The sequence below is a fragment of the Ammospiza nelsoni genome, chromosome 1 (genome assembly GCF_027579445.1).
Source record: "Ammospiza nelsoni isolate bAmmNel1 chromosome 1, bAmmNel1.pri, whole genome shotgun sequence".
Classification (NCBI taxonomy): domain Eukaryota; kingdom Metazoa; phylum Chordata; class Aves; order Passeriformes; family Passerellidae; genus Ammospiza; species Ammospiza nelsoni.
This window is the reverse complement of record NC_080633.1, coordinates 90,520,520-90,538,449: the sequence shown is the minus strand read 5'-3', so window position 1 is coordinate 90,538,449 and position 17,930 is coordinate 90,520,520. Positions and strand designations below refer to the sequence as shown.

Sequence of the window (17,930 nt, the reverse complement as noted above, 5' to 3'; positions counted from 1 at the left end):
CTCCACAGTGCAGACCAAGGCTTCAACCCTTGGAACCCTTGGTCATCCCAAATGGGCAGTGATCATCCCAGTTACCTTCATACTCCCACAAGAAATTAATGTAGTCAAATGAAAATGAAGGAGGTGTGAGCTGAGACAGATTTTGTCCTGATAAGCTCACCTGGAATCCCTCGTGCTGGTCCAGAGGGTACACATTCCTGATTTGTAAAGTGTGCTCTGTTTGTATATTAGTTTTGAGTTTTATCTCAAAATTTGATGTGAATTTAACATTTTATATATCGTTCCTATATACAGGGAATGCTCTAATGCTTGAAACTATTTATTATTATATATATTTATTTGATAGATACTTTTAATATGTTAGTCTGACAAACCCTAAAACTTCCATATCACATGGAATAACTTGAACCAAAGAAAAGGAATGTCTAATTGTGAAACTAAATAAAAGCATAATATTTTAAAGTATAGAATTTTCAAGTGTATGAGACAAAGCAACAATCTGCCTTCTCAAAGTTGTGGATGCCCCATGACTGTAAATGTTCAAGGCCAGGTTAGATGGGACTTTGAGCAGACTGGTTTAGTGGAAGGTCTCCCTCACTGTGGCAGAGGGGTCAGAACTAAGTGATCTCTAAGGTCCCTTTCAATCCAACAATTCTATGTTTCTCTTGGTGTGTAATCCAACCTTTGGTCCCTCAGCTGAATTTCCTCTCCTGTTGCCCCCCAGGCATGTTTTAAAGAACCAAGAAAGATCAAGTGATCAGCTCCAAAGTACACTAAATATATAATTTTAGTGAGTTTTGCCATAAATGTCAATAATTGAATATGAAAAATGTAATAAAATATTTAAAAACAAGTGCTGTGTGAAGGAAGCAATTCTTAAACCATTTTTGATAAAAGTAATTAAGAGAACAGACTTACTGCTGATGCTTTCATGTGCTTTACTGAGTTTTCTTCTCCTACCAGGCTAAATGATGAGGAAGTCAGGTCTGAGTGTAATTGCCATGACAATGTTTACTTGATGATATCCTAATGTTAATAGTTAGCACCCTGTCCTCCTTTGGTAGAAAGAGTGAAACTATACCCATGCAAATGAGTAGTCTTTTTGTCCCTTTGAGATGGACCAGTAAACTGCCAGCAAGAGTAATAACACCAGATGCAGGCACAGTGGATTTGGGAGTTTTTAATTTGCTTTGTCTCATGACTCGTTCTGTGTAAAGTTTCACATTGTGGGTACGCTCAGTGGTCACCTGTGTTGGTCCTGCTGTGCACTTGGTCCTGCCTCTTGGCTGGAAAAGTCAATTGCTTCCACAGCCTTTCACCTCTTAACATTTCCTTTGATTCTTCTGTCATTGTTTTTATGACCTAATGGAAAGTCTTCAGTTGGAAAACATAGTTTATATTTCTGAACTTACAACGGATCTGTAAAAGTCTGTTAGAAATAATACCTCCTGACTGGTATTTTGTATATATGCGCCCTATTTACTGTGAAGGGTGGGAACTGTTCTTTTAGCTGTGCATTTGTGCTGCACCTGGAAGTGTGGAGTCTCTTTATCTTGTACATAACACAAAAGACTAATCTTGAATATTGATAAAAACATTATTTACTTCTTAAAAAAAAAAAAAAAAACGAACTTCACTTAGCTTTCCTATGAATGTTATTGTGAGTCTAAAAACTAAGCAGCAGCCATGGCTTTGACCAAAACACTAAGCAGTGATTTTAAAAAAAAAAAAGTAAATCTTGTAAACAGTAAATCTGGTAGGCGGCCAACTAAAGTGGAAAAGGGAGGAAGCAAAACACTAGTAAAAGACTCGTTCTGAGTAAAAGTCACAGATAAGTTTCAGACGTTCATGGGCTAACAGTTATCTTAAGCAACCTTTAAGCAACATCTCTTACTTCAAGAGAGCCAAAAGAGACCATCCCATTAATCAGGTAAAACCAGAACAAGTAAATAATAAAAAGTGTGCAACATATTAAGTGTACGGTTTCTTCTTTCAGTTGCATACTTAAACCAAGCATATTTACAGTGGAAAAAAATCCTTTAAATCCTGTACTTTTGACAAGGATTAGAATTAATGTTTCTTCCCCTTATACATAATTTTTAATAAAGCTCATGGAAATATTTTTAGTGGATAGAGCTCATAAATCTGATAAGGTTCATAAATTCAGCTGGAGCACAAGAGGTGTTAGAAACAAAACAAAACAAAATTAAAAAGAAATTAACTGATTTGTAAATGCATATATTGTATTAACTGTGTTTCGGCAAATCCAAAGATCTATTATATATTCTTAAAAGAACAACGCTGAACAATTTATTAAAAATGCATATCTTCAGAATTAAGAGTCATTAGTATATAAGGAAGTCTCGCCAACCTATAGTGAAGGATATTTGATATATCTGACTATTGACTGGAGTTCAAACACAAGAAGCAGCTCATAAAGCTCTTCCGGTGAGATTACTCCCTTTGAAGGTCACAAAGGCAAGTCCACCATTGCCAAGTCATGATGCATCTGGCACAACATTACTTTCTAGAAAATTTCAGCTAAGTGAAGGTAAAGGAGTTGATGCAGGGGAAGGAAAGCATGAGAGAAAGGGAGAAACTTTTGGGTTCCTTTTGTTTTGAGCTCCAACAGCTTTAAAGAACTCAAAGACCAGGACACTATAACCATGAAGATCCCAGGACAGAATTATTTGAGAAAATGTGTCATAATGGAAACTGCTGGTTAATTATTTGGGATTTTTTCTTCCCATCCTTATCACTTCCTATCTTTCGTGTTCATGGACTACACCAAATGGACCCCAGATGAAAAAATTGAATGGTATATTTGCATGCAAAATAGAATTTAAATTTTGTGTATCTTTTGTGTTTAAAGTAATGATATCCCATAATTCATGACAAAATTCAAAAGTCCATGTTCAAAAGTGCAGACGAGTCACAACCTTCAAAGATTTCTCTAATTCACAATTGGGGAACATCCAAGCAAAGAAAAAAGGATCATTCACTATTTCCCTTTTAGTGATACATTAAAAGGTCATGTGTTATAAGGCTGTGCTGCATAAAGCAGATTTCATTGCCTCTTGATAAGCATGAAGGGATTTGTTCTTTCACATTTCTGGAACCCTCATTTTAAAAACAAAATATAATTTTGGAAGCTGAAGAAAATCTCCTAATTAATTTGTACTGGCATTAGTTTAACATAGATATTTTAGAAGACTTCAGTCAAGATTTCTTTTTCCACAACTGTCTTGCTACAAGCAAGACAATACAATCTCCTCAAACCTTCCCTAGAGTGAAGATTCAGCCTATACACAGCATTTTAGCTACAAGATCCCACTCTTGTGCTGAGCATAGTCAAACACACAACAAAGTCAACAGCTCATGTCATTCTTAAAGTCATTTTGATATCAGAAGGAATGAAAAGCAAAACATTTTTTTTTGTGAATTTTCGTTCTCTGCCCCTTATGATGGAAATGGGTTGGATATATGAAAGGAAATGTGTACGTGGTTAGAGTTCTCACTGATAGAATCGTGACCAGCCTTTCTGAGACAAAAGTAACTTAAAATCTGCACAGTTCTAGGTTGAAAAGCTAGGGGCCAGATGGTCTGTCTGCCTTTCCTTTACGTGATGTAAGGGAAGGCTGTAAACTAGTTTCAACTGGCAGTCTACTCCAGTATTGCTACAAAGCCAAGAAAAGCAGTGAGACCATATGAAGAAGTGTAAATAGCACTTTTTAATGAATTAGAAAAAGCAATTTGGGGGTTTTAGCTTGTTTCAATATTCAAAACAATATTTGGGGGGGTTCTTGGTCAATGTTTATATACAGACACTGATGCTATGAAGACTATTCCCCCACCCCCGGATTCAAAGATTCTAACTCAGAGTAAAGTTTGAAAGTAGAGAATAAAGGAAAACAAAAAAGAAAAAGAAAAAAAAATTTGAAGTTATTCCTTAATTAAATGCAAGAAACACTGAGAGTTCAATATTGACTTAAAGGAAATATCAATTTAAATTTTATGAAAATAAAAACTTCAATTGCCCTTGACTCTGCTCATTAATGGAAAAAAAATCAAGATTACCATAAGTCTACCTGTGTGTTTGTGAAATATGCATTGGGTTAAAATAGATTTTGTTTTAATACATCATGCTATTGCTAAGTACATGAAGATGTAATAGTTTTCCCGACTGTGATGACAGATTTTCTGTTCTTTTTTTCTGTCTACTTTTGGAAATGCTCCATCAACCTCAAAATGCTTTAACATACAATGGGAATAATTGATTGTTCTGAGAAAGGAAACTACCTAGTTTTAAAAGGATACAAAGGGGTCTCATTGTTCAGGAAGGCTATTTAAAGAAAAGAGTAAGACTTTCTGGTTTGGGAGTGTGGGTAGGCTTCATCTAGAAATGTGTTGTTGGTCTACAAAGGAAGGATGCAGGTAGACGTGTACACACATGGAGGTGAAGGTGCTTGAGAATGAACGAGAGAAAAGCACAAAGCAGGTGAGCAGGTGCTCTCTAGTGTTAAAAGTGGTGATCAAACAGATTGTGGCAACAAGACAGGGAAAGGCAGACTGACTTCAAAATTGCTGAAAACAGCTTTAACTCTGACATAAGTATGAGGGAGAGCCAGTGGAAGAACTCCTTTTATACACAACTACTCCGGGTGAAGCACTCCCAGGAGCCCGCCTACCGGAGTGCCCAAACCTACTTGTTGACTATCCCTGTGCCAAATAATCCATGTCAAGGTGAGCCCTTGAAATAAAGCGACTGTCCAGTTCCACCGTCCCACTTTTCCTGTGCTCTGTCCACCGCCGGCTTCCCAAGCGCGCCAGGCGCTGCGGACGCTGGGCTGGAGCCGCATTCCCGAGCCGCGCTGGCCCAGCGAGAAAAGCAGGGAGAGGCAAGGACGCGGCGCTGCCTGCCCGCCTCCCGCGGGGCCGCACGGACAATGGGGACGCTCCTTCCCCGGCAGCGGGCGGCCCGAGGGGGCTCCGAGCCCCGGCCTGTGCGCCCCAGCCCGCTCTGCGCCGCCCGCCGGCCCTGCCCGCAGCTCCCGCCCTCATTCCCTCCCTCATTCCCTCATTCCCTCCGTGCCGCCGGTGCAGGGACGCTGTCCGGCCCGGCACGGCACGGACACGGACCGAGGCGCTGCAAGGAGCAGCCGGGCTCCGCTGGGCAGCGGCGGGACCTGCGCGCCCCTGCCCTCACTGCCTGCATTGCTCGCGGCTGGTTCAGAAACTAAATAGTGTGATTTCTTTTTCTTTTCTTTTCTTTTCTTTTCTTTTCTTTTCTTTTCTTTTCTTTTCTTTTCTTTTCTTTTCTTTTCTTTTCTTTTCTTTTCTTTTCTTTTCTTTTCTTTTCTTTTTTCTTTTCTTTTCCTTTTCCTTTTCCTTCTCTTCTCTTCTCTTCTCTTCTCTTCTCTTCTCTTCTCTTCTCTTCTCTTCTCTTCTCTTCTCTTCTCTTCTCTTCTCTTCTCTTCTCTTCTCTTCTCTTCTCTCCTCTCCTCTTCCTTTTCCTCTTTTTTTTTTTTTTTTTACTTCTCTTTTTGTCCCATTTTCCCCTTGAGAATGATGAACTATCCCACCTGTGGATCGTACACTTGTTTTCTCCCTTAGAAACGGTGTCTGCCTTTCAGGTGAAAATAGCAGGCTCCAGGAAAGCTTCTGAGGTCTTTTATCTTATATCTTTATACCTGCGGATACACATTTGCTTATATTTCCCTAGGCGAAAAGTTACTAACAATCTTAATAACAGTGTGACATAAGGGAAGCAACTTTCCTAAGGCTCAGATCTGGTTTTTAGAAACCCGCTTTAGCTTGTTTTTTTGTTTATTTATTTATTTATTTATTTGTAAGCATTCCCCCAATAAGGTCTCAAAAGGAGGAAGGTAAATCCTGGAAAAGACGTGGCCCGTTATTAGTGCAAATTGTCGAAGCCACAGACGCCTTGGGGATTTTTTTTTTTTTTTTTTTTAATAAGAAGCTGCAAACAAGGGGTGTGTTTCGTATGGATCTGTTCTTACGCTTTTCGGGTTAAAGAGAGTAGTCTAAATTCTCGGCGCTATCCTGGGCAGACCCTTCTTGCATTGTATTTTAAAAATGAAGTGCACTATTGCACTTCTTCTGAACTGAAAATTAAAAGCTAAAAAAAAAGGAAGAAAAAAAATTGGGCCCAGAGGAAAACAAGTGACCATAACTCAGGCGAACAGTCCACATTTTAGTACAGGTATTACGGGAGGAAGTTAGATAACAGTGTTAATAAAAGTAATGACCGAAATACTAAAAGAAATGTCAGGGAAGGATCTTCCATGAACAATTCCGCTGCAAGTGCTCGGGAGCGCTGGAGAATCCATTGCCACAGCGCCCCCTCCCACACGCAGCTTGAACTAACGATTTCATCCCGAAGGCGGCCAGAGAAAAGTTCTTTCTTTTCCTTTTTCCCTCGCCGTTTTCACCGCTCTTCTCTCTGACCCCGCGAACAGCTCCAGAAGGGCTCGCCCAGCGCACCCCGTGTCCCCGCGTTCGCACGGGTCGCTCCCGCAAGGCACCTCGCTGGGAAGGAGCCCTGTAAACTGGGCTCCTTTTACTAGAAAACCGGACAACTCCGCTTGCACAGTACGCGTGTGTCATTTGTTATTTTTAAATACAATAGTCTATTATTTAACGTCGTTGTCTCCGGGAGATGGTGGCGGTCCCCCATTTCATGAGAGAAAGGAGAAAGCATTCCCAGACCATTGTGTGGTTATGTCACAGGAAACTGTTTCAGCTGCGCATTGTGTTACATCTTCAAACCCCACCAAGTTCCACTTCTCTTTGCTTGAAAAGTTGCTGTGACCGGTGTCACGACAATTGGGCAATTGGCATTGTGCGGGTGACAGGCGTGTGCGCCTCTCCGGGCCGCAGGGAGCCGTCCCGGGGAGGGAAACCTCTCCTTCACCCCAACGAGGCTTGCTTGTGTTTTTATGCTTTTTCTTCTTCTTTCACTTGTGTAAAGCCGAGGGGAGCGGGTCCGGAGTGCATGGCCCCTGGGCCGACGCCCGAATGCCGGGCAGAGGCAGCAGGAGCCCCATCCCCACAGACGGGGCTTTCAACTTCACCCGCCCTAAAACTTCAGCCCCTGTCACTGGCGCAAGGAGACGTAGCTAATAAATGACAAAACGCAAAACCTGTCTCCCGGGACAGCAATGAGCGATAGCAGAGGGTGGTGGGGGAGCTCTCGTCTACCTTCTCCGCTCTGCTGGAAGAAACTGAATTAAAGAAGACGAGGCGAGGTCGCAGTTTAAAATCTGGAAAGGTAAACCCTGCCTAATGAATAGATTATTAAAATAAAAAACACAGTGTGCAAAGTCTTAATGCCTCTGTGTAGGCATGTTAATTTGCCACAGTTATTACCAATAAAAAGTGCATGTAATACTATTCTGGTGTTTAACAGCGCAAGTTAGACGGCTTTGTATTAGTAACGGGTAGTACTGTGGGAAAATTAGATTTCGGCGGTGGAGCCAAGCAAATGAAAAACCTCTTCCCTGCGAAAGGCATTCAAATCAAACAGAGATAACTCCGAGAAGAAGTTAAACACAGACACTGATCGCTGTTTAGAAACGTTTTTGAAACAGTTTTCTGGTTTGTGTACTGCAAAGCCTTCGCCAGCTACATTTAAATGACCCCACCAGCTATTAGTCCTCCACATTGTGCAGAGTCAAATTAGTGGTGTACTTGTAATAAAATGCATACCGGCTCCTCGCAGTGGCTAAATCCATTCCTTTCTGAAGCCATACAAAAATTATGCAAATCAAATCAACGCAAGAACTTGTCTTTGAAATGATAATATTTTACTCCATTAATCTCTGATTGCGAAATTAACCCTGTTTCTGTATATGAAACAATATTTTTGGACTGCACAAATTAAAACATCTGAAATATAATCTGTTGCTCTATGTGTCTGGAGGAAGGGGAATAACGTTCCTTCTGATTTAAACATTCCTCACACTAAAATCACAAAAATTTATTCTCGTAGAGGAAAGGCATGCAGATGGAGGCAAAACCAGCACCTACATTTTACACGGATGGCCACGTAGACCTAAAGTGTGTAGCATATGGCTATGCGTGTAGATACGCATGGAGATTTGTATCTCTCGTGTGTGCGTGTGTGTCTGTGCGTATCTACACACACTCCGCGCTGAATTACATCAGTTCTCTGGGGATCACGGTATTTATTTAAGTACTCTTCCCAGGTCATAACTGTAACACTCACTTAATAGCATTAATCCCCTGTTATAATGTAAACACAACGGCCATTGTATTCCCAATCTGTATTGTTCCACTAATTATTAAAGAGGAAGAACTAAAAGCAATCAATTCGCGAAGATAAACACCACTTCTCCTGGAAAAAGAACAGCTTCCCAAATAAAAATGCAGAGAGTATAGCACATTTTGCAAGGCGTGCAGGTTGACTTAGAGAGATTCATGTATGACTTTATAATGTTATAATTAATTTTGCATTCTCGGCTCTCCAGCTGCTGCTCCTTTCAGAAGCAGAGCTCATATACTTAGAAATCGGTCTGCGGAACACAGCAATTGACTATTCAGATGTAGTCGCCTGATATCGATTATTCCATAGAAATACTGAAATATGAATATGTTCTATATAAAGCCCTTGTTTTTAGAGTTTCTATTTTTATTTAATATATGCGCATTAGTCACCAAGCAGGGAAGCAAATGTCTTTTCTGTAATCTGTTGCACTGAGTTTACCAGTTGTTTATCACTCTCTTATCAGGAAGTCGGGAGTTAATGACAAGAAATACCTGTTGGTGTTAACCTCCTCCCCCTCACCTGCTTTTTTAAGGATTGCCTCTTCTACAGGCCAGCTGATAGATCTGGATAGGAATTAATCCGGTATGTCTGGTGGCCAGATCTCTGCTGCTGCTTGTAGCGGCAGGGGTAAACTGGTATGTGGGTTTCACGGAAAATGAGGAGAGTAAAGGAGAGAAATAAAAACTGAGATAGAAAAATAAATCGGAAAGCTTGGATTGCATCAGACACTTTACACATCCCGAGGTTTGACCGTAGTTCCAGCACGGCATTTTCCCCGCTGTGTGCGCCAAGCTATTGAAACCGCTTCTCCAAGTGTATTTTTTTTTTATCAGCTGCATGTTTAATTGATTAACAATAGGCTGCTCTGTACACCCGCAATTTTTCAGCTACTGCCATCTCCCCTCCTGCCGGTGGCCAACCGATTCCCCGGCATCGTCTCCATCCTACCTGACTGAAACTACTCGAGGTACTTCACGAAGAACTCGGCCATAAATGTCAAGCAACTTCATTTAAGTGCGCACTCATAAATATTGAAAATAAAACACAGTTTCATTAACTTTTTTTTTTCTTTTTTCCCGAACACCTAAACAACATTAATGAGGCCGTTCCGGACTGGTAACCTGCTGAAGGTTGCGTGTGAAGGGCTTGTGGGAAGCGCGGTGGCTTCCAGAGCTGCGGCCCCATCCCTGCGTGCCGGACCGACCCCGATCCCGCTCCGCACGGCGGAGCTGCGGGGCGCAGGTGCGGACCGGGATGCGCGGAGCGGCCTAGCACGCCTGGGCCCCTGCAGCGGCTGGGTGGGACGGGCAGGGCCCAGCGCCGTGCCCCGGGGCTGTGGGACTGAAGGGGTGTCGGGTAGGGAGCCCCGGCCCCACCGCGGGTAGGGGGACACCGGCACAGGGCACCGCGGGCACCGCGACTCGTCCCGGGAGCAAAGGGCAGAGCTTGAGGGTGGGCAGCTCGCCGCCGGCTTCTGGAGGGACCTTCTGGACCAACCATTAAAGAAATGTACGCGCACACAGACGAGTGTGTTTAGGCTTGCACTGAGGAGACAAGAGCGGTGCCTCCGCCTCGTCCTCCTGCGCCCGGGCCCGAGCAGCGCTGGCACTGGCTGGAAGCTGAAAGTGTCCAGGGCCGAAGGGAGAGGGCAGAAGAAATTAATTACATAGATACTATATTCCAGGAGATTTATCTGATCTGCCAAAAGGAGGAAGGGGTGAGGGGACAATGCAGATAGCCCCCCGGAAGGAGTCACTCAGGCCTCTTGCCCGCGCCTCAGCGAAGGAAGAACAGAACTGAAAGAAAGATGGGGGGATTTTTTCTTTTCCTTCACGTGCAAACGCGCTGCATGACTAGATCGTCACTGTTTGTGGCAACTTACAAAACTGTAAACACGCTGCCAGGGACAGTGCGCTCCTGTACTGCTGATTTGAGCAGCTGCTGCTCTCCCTACCATATAGGGCAGCACTTTTACCAAGCGCTCGCTCTCCCCTTGCGCGCTGCCCGGCTCCGCCGCGCCCGGCCCTGCGCGCACACACGCGTGCGAGCGCGCACATCTCACACGCGTGTGCGCGCCTGCAGCGCTCCGGAGAGTGCGTGCGGGAGGGGATGCAGATATCCCTTGTACGCGTCCTTCTGTGTTGCCCCTGTGGATGTAGAAAGAGCGAGAGAGAGAGGGTGTGTAATGGAGAGTGCGCGGAAGAGTGTTCATGGCTCCGCGAGTCCGGAGAGGAGCTGATGAGCAGCATCATGGTTTGGCTTCAGCGGCGTGCTCGCAGCCGGAGAGGCTGCCTTGCACTACAAAGCCTGCCTGCCTTCGCTGCTGCCTTCCCCGCCTGCCTGCCGGCCGCGGGAGAAGACGGAACCGGGGCCGGGGCCGGAGCGGGAGGGGGCGGGCCCGCCGGGCTATGCAGATGAGCGGCGGTGATGGACAGCTCTGTTTTCCAATGTCCCTCAGAAACTCGAGTGCTGCTTCCCTCAACTCTTCACTCCAGACTCTATACTTCCCCCAAAATACAGGCTCGCAGGCGCTGGGGGAGCTGGCTGGCTGACTGGGAGAACTCCATATGCAGCAGCCACTTTTCTGATTTCGGGGTCTCGCTTCTCTCTCTCCCCCCTCCCCGCCCCCCGTCCTCCTCTCTCCTTCTGTTTCTTTCCCTTTCTCTTTCTTTTTTTATTAACCCTCTGTGCTTCCATCTCTCCCAGATGCCCTTCCCTTCCCGGATAGATTTCTGACCTTTCCTACTAATTTTCCATTTGGAGGTTTCTTTTGGGTTTTTTTTTCCTCCTGTTTGTTTTTATTCCGATCGGGTGCGCATGGGGGGGAGCCTATAACAATTCTGATTCTCTACATAACTGCACAGAGCCATCGGGGGGGGGGGGGGGGGGGGGCGGGGGGGAGAGAGAGAGAGAAGGAGGGAGGGAGAAAGAGGGAGGGAGGGCGGGAGGGAGGGAGCGGGAGGGCGGGCGGGAGAGAGGGAGAGCACGAAAGCAGCGCCAGGAGCAGCGGCAGCAGCAGGGCCGGTCACCCTCGCCCCCTCCCTGCTCCTGTGCACGCCAGTGCAAGCCATGTCCTATCCTCAGGGTTACCTCTACCAGCCCCCCGGCTCGCTGGCTCTGTACTCCTGCCCGGCGTACGGGGCGTCGGCGCTGGCGGCCCCCAGGAGCGAGGAGCTGGCCAGGTCTTCGTCGGGATCGGCGTTCAGCCCTTACCCGGGATCGGCAGCTTTCACCGCCCAGGCGGCGGCCACAGGCTTCACCAGCCCGCTCCAGTACTCCACAGACCCCGCCACGGGATTCCCCTCCTATATGGTAACTACCGAAGAGAAACTCTCTCCTTCTTCATTAGCATCCGCATTCTCATCCTCATCATCCTCAGCCTTTCTCCTCACACACACTCACCATCAGCCCCCGACACCACGCCGCACAAGCGGGCTCCCCGCACCGCCGCCGCCGCTGCCGGCTCCGCGCTTCGCTCCGCGCCGCCCCGCAGCCCGGCCGGCACCGAGCGGAGCCGAGCGGAGCCGAGCCGAGAGGAGCGGAGCGGAACGGAGCGGCGGGGCCGGGGCCGGGGCTCCGCTTCGCGTCCCGGCCAGGCGCGGTGCCGGCCTGGGTCCCGGGCTCTCCGCGCGGTTTGAGGAGCCGGGAGGGCGCTTTGGTTGAGGGAATACGGATGGTCTCGGCCAGCTGGGTTGGGTTGGATGCTTTCATTCTGCCCCCCGTTCCCGTGTCTGTGTGTCCCAGGCTTTCCTTCTTATTTTTTTTTTCTTTTAATATGTATTTTTTCTTTTCGCAGTGATAGCACAAGGGAGGGTTTCTTTTTCTTCCTTTTTTTTTTTTTTTTTCCTAATTTTTCTTCTCTCTCTCTTTTAAGTCGGTGTTTAGAGGCGCTGGGGGCTTTATCCCCGTGTGGTTTTATTTACTTTCAGTGTGTTTTGTGCTAATGGTTTAACTGGATTTTGGGAATGAAAAGGAGCATCTGTTTGCGATCTGTGAGCTTCGCTTAAACCCAAAATGGTCGTAGTGGCCGCAGTTTCGGATTTCACTTTCTTCTTATTAGTTTAAGGAGCAGTTGCAATTGCGTGTTGTGTGTGTTCTGTGCATAAAGTACATAAATAAAACCATAAACTATATAAATAAACTGCACGTCTAGATGGTTATATAGTTTTATAACCACGCGTGCACACAGAGAGTCAGACACATATCTAGTCCGTACACACAAAGACCTGTGCTCGGAATTTGAGGCTAGAGCCGCTGTCGATATCCTAGGAGAGGATGGCAGCGGGGTAGTTCTCTCTCCCTGCAAAGTGACAGGGAAACTACTTGCTTTCCGTCTGTTCATAACACAGTGCATAAATTGTCGTGTAGTCTTTATTCTGGGTGGTATAAAAAAATCTGAGGGTCTCTCTTGTTTTTCCTGTCGAGAAGCAGTAGGCGAGTGGCTGGAAGTTGCAGCGAGGTTGCGAACTGTGGGGGATATTGGGCGATGTTGAGCCTATGACTCTCCGATCTGCGGGGTACAGAGACGTGCTGAAAGTTAGCGAGTTTCTTAGGGATATCTTTAACTTTTCTTGCATTATGCAGACTTAAATAAGCGCAATTTAAACGTTAAAGAGCGAATTAAAATGCTAATTACATCGCATTTGAACAATTCGAAACGGTGCATATCTTCTGATTTGCAAATTGGATTTGCAATGCATTAGTGCAGTGAATTGCTAAGTGGCTGCTTTGTTGTATTTTCTATAGCAAAAAAGGAAACATCTTTTGAACCTTTGAGAGAAACGTTGATATCAAGACGCTACCTGTAGGGCCTTTAAAATGTCTGCGCGGTTCAAAAATTATATTGGGAAATATTCAATTACAAGGAGCTGAAATTAGCCAGAAAGATTAAAAGCGCGTGTGCCTGTGTCTGTGTGCTGGGCGGAGGAAGGAGGGGGGGAATTGTAACTTAATGGCCTTTGGGTGCTGCTACTCCCCCTCATAGAATATGGATACAAGACACCATCCCGGGGAAATACAAATATAACCGCCGATCTCGCCTTGACAACTCACTAATGGCTATCAGCAATAACGAATTGCCAATCCCACCGTTCTGTTCTGTCCAGGGCTCCCCTTACGACGCCCATACGACGGGGATGACCGGAGCCATCAGCTACCACCCGTACGGCAGCCCTGCCTACCCCTACCAGCTCAACGACCCCGCGTACAGGAAAAACGCCACCCGCGACGCCACGGCCACGCTGAAGGCCTGGCTGCAGGAGCACCGCAAGAACCCCTACCCCACCAAGGGCGAGAAGATCATGCTGGCCATCATCACCAAGATGACCCTCACCCAGGTCTCCACCTGGTTCGCCAACGCCCGCCGGCGGCTCAAGAAGGAGAACAAGATGACCTGGGCCCCGCGGAACAAGAGCGAGGACGAGGACGACGACGAAGGCGACGGGGCGAGGAGTAAGGAGGAGAGTCCCGACAAGATGCCCGAGAGCAACGAAACCTCTGCGGAGGACGAAGGTAGGCGTGGGGTGCCTGCGGCCCCGGCGGGGTGGTTCCATCCCGCCCCGTCGAGTCCCCCGGGAGCGGGGCAGCGGGGCAGGAGAGGGGGCCGGCGTTTAACAAAAGCGACCCCCAAACCCGTCCCGTCCGGCTGCTCCGGTCACTTGTCGCCGATCGGCGCCTGTGACCGAGGCGGGCGGGGGGCGGCTGGCGGGGAGGTGCGGGGGGCGCCGCGGAGGAGCCGGCCCGTGGGGATGGATGCTCCTGGGAGCGGGAAAAGGCCGGCATGGCTCGAGCCTGCCCGGCCGCAGCGGTGGCGCGGCGGTGGCGGGGCTCGCTGCTCTCCCGCTCTGCTCTGCCGCCCCTCCTCACTGCCTCTCTGTGCCCGGCGGGCCTCCGCAGGGATCAGCTTGCAAGTCGACTCGCTGACGGACCACTCCTGCTCCGCCGAATCGGACGGCGAGAAGCTGCCCTGCCGAGCGGGAGACCCCCTCTGCGAGTCGGGCTCGGAGTGCAAAGACAAGTACGAGGACATCGAGGAGGAGGAAGAGGACGACGACGAGGACGACGAGGAGGACATCGAGGAGGACGACGGCGGCGGCGGGGAGCGGGACCCGCCGGCCAAGCCCGCCACCTCCTCGCCGCTGGCGGCCGTGGAGGCCCCGCTCCTCGGCCACCCGCACGCCGACGCCGCCCGCAGCGCTGGCAAGGCGGCGCTGGGGCCCCGCGCTTCCCCCGGCCCCCCGACGCCGGCCAGCAAGCCCAAGCTCTGGTCTCTGGCCGAAATCGCCACCTCGGACCTCAAGAGTCAGACCCTGGGCCAAGGCTGCCAGCCCGCGCCGCTCTCCTCGGCCACCCCCGCCTCCGCCCCGCACAGCGCTGCCTACTCGCCCTCCTCCCTCCTGGGGAGGCATATTTATTACACCTCACCTTTTTATAGCAATTATACAAACTATGGGAACTTTAACGCTCTGCAGAGCCAGGGAATCCTGAGATACAACTCGGCAGCAGTGGCTTCAAACGAGGGACTAAGTCAGACTGTCCTAAATGCCAGCTCTGTCCACAAACAGAGCAGTGACTCTTTGAAAACGATCACTAACCAGCTAGAACAACATTACAGGCCCTCTAGCTATGACTCTAAGAAAGGTAGGTGACTTGTTTCTGCCGCTTTCTTCCCCCTTCTCCCTCGTCCTCCTCCCCCGACCAGTAAACGTCCCCTGCGCGCTGTAAATACTGAAACCTTCTCTGGAAAAAGCAGCGAGCTCGGTGCCACCGCTGCCAGAGTGAAGATGGGCACTCATATAACCTGGGGATTAAAAACGGCGTCCCGCCGTCGTATCGGTACCTGCCCCTAAGAACCGCGAGAGGAAATGTGAAATACGACTTTTAGATCAGTCTCACAGGCTGCAGATGCAGCTTTGAAAGTAGTTTTCTTTTTTAAAAAAGGGAAACTACACACAAAGCTATCCAGACAGCATTGGTGTCATTGCCTGTAATTTTTTTTTCCTGACAAACTGGTTTGACTCTCTTTGTTTCCAGTATTCTCACGGGGTTTTTTTCAGCTTTGGGTTCAGATAATTGCTGACCTTGGACGTGAAATTACGCGGAGCGTGACATTTTTTGTAACTGGTTGCTTCTTGGTTTGTTTGGGTTTTGGGTTTTCTTTCCCGAAAAAGTTTTGTACTAATATGCTTGTCATCTTATCCTACAAAACTACTCGAGATACAGGCAAATATAAAATATTGGCTAGTCTTTTAAACGCCCCAGCTGCGAATTGTGCACCAGTGAGGGTTGGGACCTACACAGACTGTATAATCTAGTTAGCTGGCTGTGTCCTGTGACTAACTGATGGTTATATTTTGACAGATCCCACTGAAGTCTGCACAGTAGGAGTACAACCATACCTATAGAAGTGCAATCACACAGCAATGCAAGTAAGTGAGAACATTTTCTATTACACTGATCATTTGGCATCAGGTCTGAGATGTGCTGCACAGTTCTAGACTCGCTTAACGTTAATTTCTTGCTTCGTTACTTGAGAGTTTGGTCACAAAGTAAAACATTATTTTTTCTGCTGTTTTCAGAAACCCCATATGACTACATTTATTTCTTGGGTTTGTCTTAATTTTCAAGCCAGGTTAGACAGTTCTCTCACTTTGCATACTCTTCGCTTGTGTAAGGCAAAGCCGTAGGGACTGCTTAAAAGTTACGGAAAGAAATCTTCAGGAAAAAATAAAAAACCTTGAAAGGTATTGTTATTTAGAAACAGAGTGCTTGTGCTCACGTGGCAGTGCTAAAATTGAGTGGGACTTTACACAGTGGCTGCGTATTTAAAATAAAAAGGACAACTGTAAGAAACCGACATGAATCTATGAATCTTATGCAAGGCAGTCTGTGATTTGGCTCTTGCCTAGCTAGCAAAGGCACTCTGAATACTTCCACTACTTAGAGCTAAATAAACAACAACAACAAAAAATCACCTTGCCTATATTTTTCAACTAACTTCTATTTTTATTAGAAGAATTTAAAAGAGTAAGAATTTTGCTTTACTTCCTTTCCCGCCCACCCTGTTTAATGGTGTTAGAGTTTAATTGAAGGATTTTTGGATGATCTGGTTTTTTCCTTGGTCCACAGGTAGGTGTCACAATTGCTTTGAAAAAAGTCAGCAAGCCATCATCTCTCCCCGAGCTAATATATATAACAAATCTCTAAATCCGGATCACATCTGGTGCCACTGTATAAAAGAAGACCACAGAGCACTATTAAATCTTCAGAATCTAATTATTAAACCCGAATTTTGTTGGACATATGTGAGTTTGCTGGTATAGTATAGTTTCCCCAATGTATGTGTGACTTTTGAAAACAGATCTGTTTTTCTCAGGATATCTTGAATTGATCACTTCATTGCCACGGTATCTATTCGATAGGTGTGATAGGATTTATTGTAAAATTTATTTGTAAAAGATGTATACAGTAGAGATAATAAAGACGTGATTGGAGAAATTGAGTCCTTACAAAGTGGAAACAAATTTGATATTTATTTTTGTAACGATATAAAGCTTCTAGTAATTTATGCAAGTTGTATTGCAATGAAATCTGAACTTTTTGTAAATAAATTTTGCCTGGTTTTTATTTGAAACGTTGATGGTTATACAATCTTTGGTTGTTTAACAAGAATTCTTTACTAATTTATATCTCTAATTGTAAATAAAAACAGACTAGTCTGCAACAACCTTGTGTTTTTCGTTCATTTCCCTCAAAGTACTAATTTATTATTTAGAAAAGGAGGAAATTTGTAATTTCAATAGCAGAGCTGAGATCATAAAATGAGTAAGCAATTTAAACATGTTGCAAATATATACTTTGCATAAATTAATTCCTTCTGGCTTGTTCCGTTATACTTAAGCTTTAAATACACTCATATGAACAAATACGTATTTGTATATATACATGAATATGCGTAGAAAGAGTGATTGGAATTTATGCATGTTTCTTATAAACTATTTATACTGGGTGTGAAGTAGCTGTTTATTTACCATCCTTTAAATTCACTATTATAGGGTAAAAAATATTATCAACCACGGCTTACTTCTAATTACTTATTTGCAGCTTCTGGCTAAAATATGCAAGGGAAAAAAAAAAAGATTAAAAGTCCAAAAAACCTGTTTGGGGTTTTTTGAATGGTTTTCCCTCTTTGTATCGGTAAACCATACCTTTACAGTTACACTGGAAATCCGCTTTGATTTGAATCACAAAATTAGCCAACTCATCATTTTAATTTTTAGTAAAATAATGAGAATCCTCATATAATATAATTCCAGAAAAGAAACGAACAATCATTTATTTTCCCCAAAAGATAAATTGAGTGAATATAACTTACGGTTATAAAACAAGAATAATAGCTTCTTAGATTGCCCTTTAATCAATCATACACTTATTTTTCAAGAGGCTCATCTATTTTATTCCATGATTAATAATGTTCCAGCGTGAGAGCATTATTAGATCCCAGCAGGGGAGATCCTGAATGCTTTTAGCTGCTTTGGAATGGTCAGTTGGGGTTCATTATGGTCTGATATTGAACAATTTATAAAATCTTGTCTAAACATCTGCCAGCTCAGATAGGCTGATG

At 45.7% G+C, this 17,930-nt stretch overlaps 1 protein-coding gene across 1 annotated transcript; it reads left to right on the top strand.

The window, feature by feature from the left end:
* The first annotated feature begins 11,377 nt into the window (after nucleotides 1–11,377).
* On the top strand, nucleotides 11,378–17,033 carry IRX2 (iroquois homeobox 2). Its single transcript, XM_059478258.1, has 5 exons — nucleotides 11,378–11,620; nucleotides 13,414–13,819; nucleotides 14,204–14,947; nucleotides 15,668–15,735; nucleotides 16,436–17,033. Exons 1-4 carry the CDS (start codon nucleotides 11,378–11,380, stop codon nucleotides 15,709–15,711), a joined length of 1,437 nt encoding a protein of 478 aa, XP_059334241.1. The 3' UTR covers nucleotides 15,712–15,735; nucleotides 16,436–17,033.
* Nucleotides 17,034–17,930: the final 897 nt, after the last annotated feature.

Bases quoted from the DNA above. Each gene is read 5' to 3' on its own strand.
- IRX2 (XM_059478258.1), top strand. From the start codon at position 11,378: ATGTCCTATCCTCAGGGTTACCTCTACCAGCCCCCCGGCTCGCTGGCT. The intron at 11,621-13,413 runs GTAACTACCGAA...TGTTCTGTCCAG, and splicing joins CGGGATTCCCCTCCTATATG to GGCTCCCCTTACGACGCCCA. The intron at 14,948-15,667 runs GTAGGTGACTTG...ATATTTTGACAG, and splicing joins TAGCTATGACTCTAAGAAAG to ATCCCACTGAAGTCTGCACA.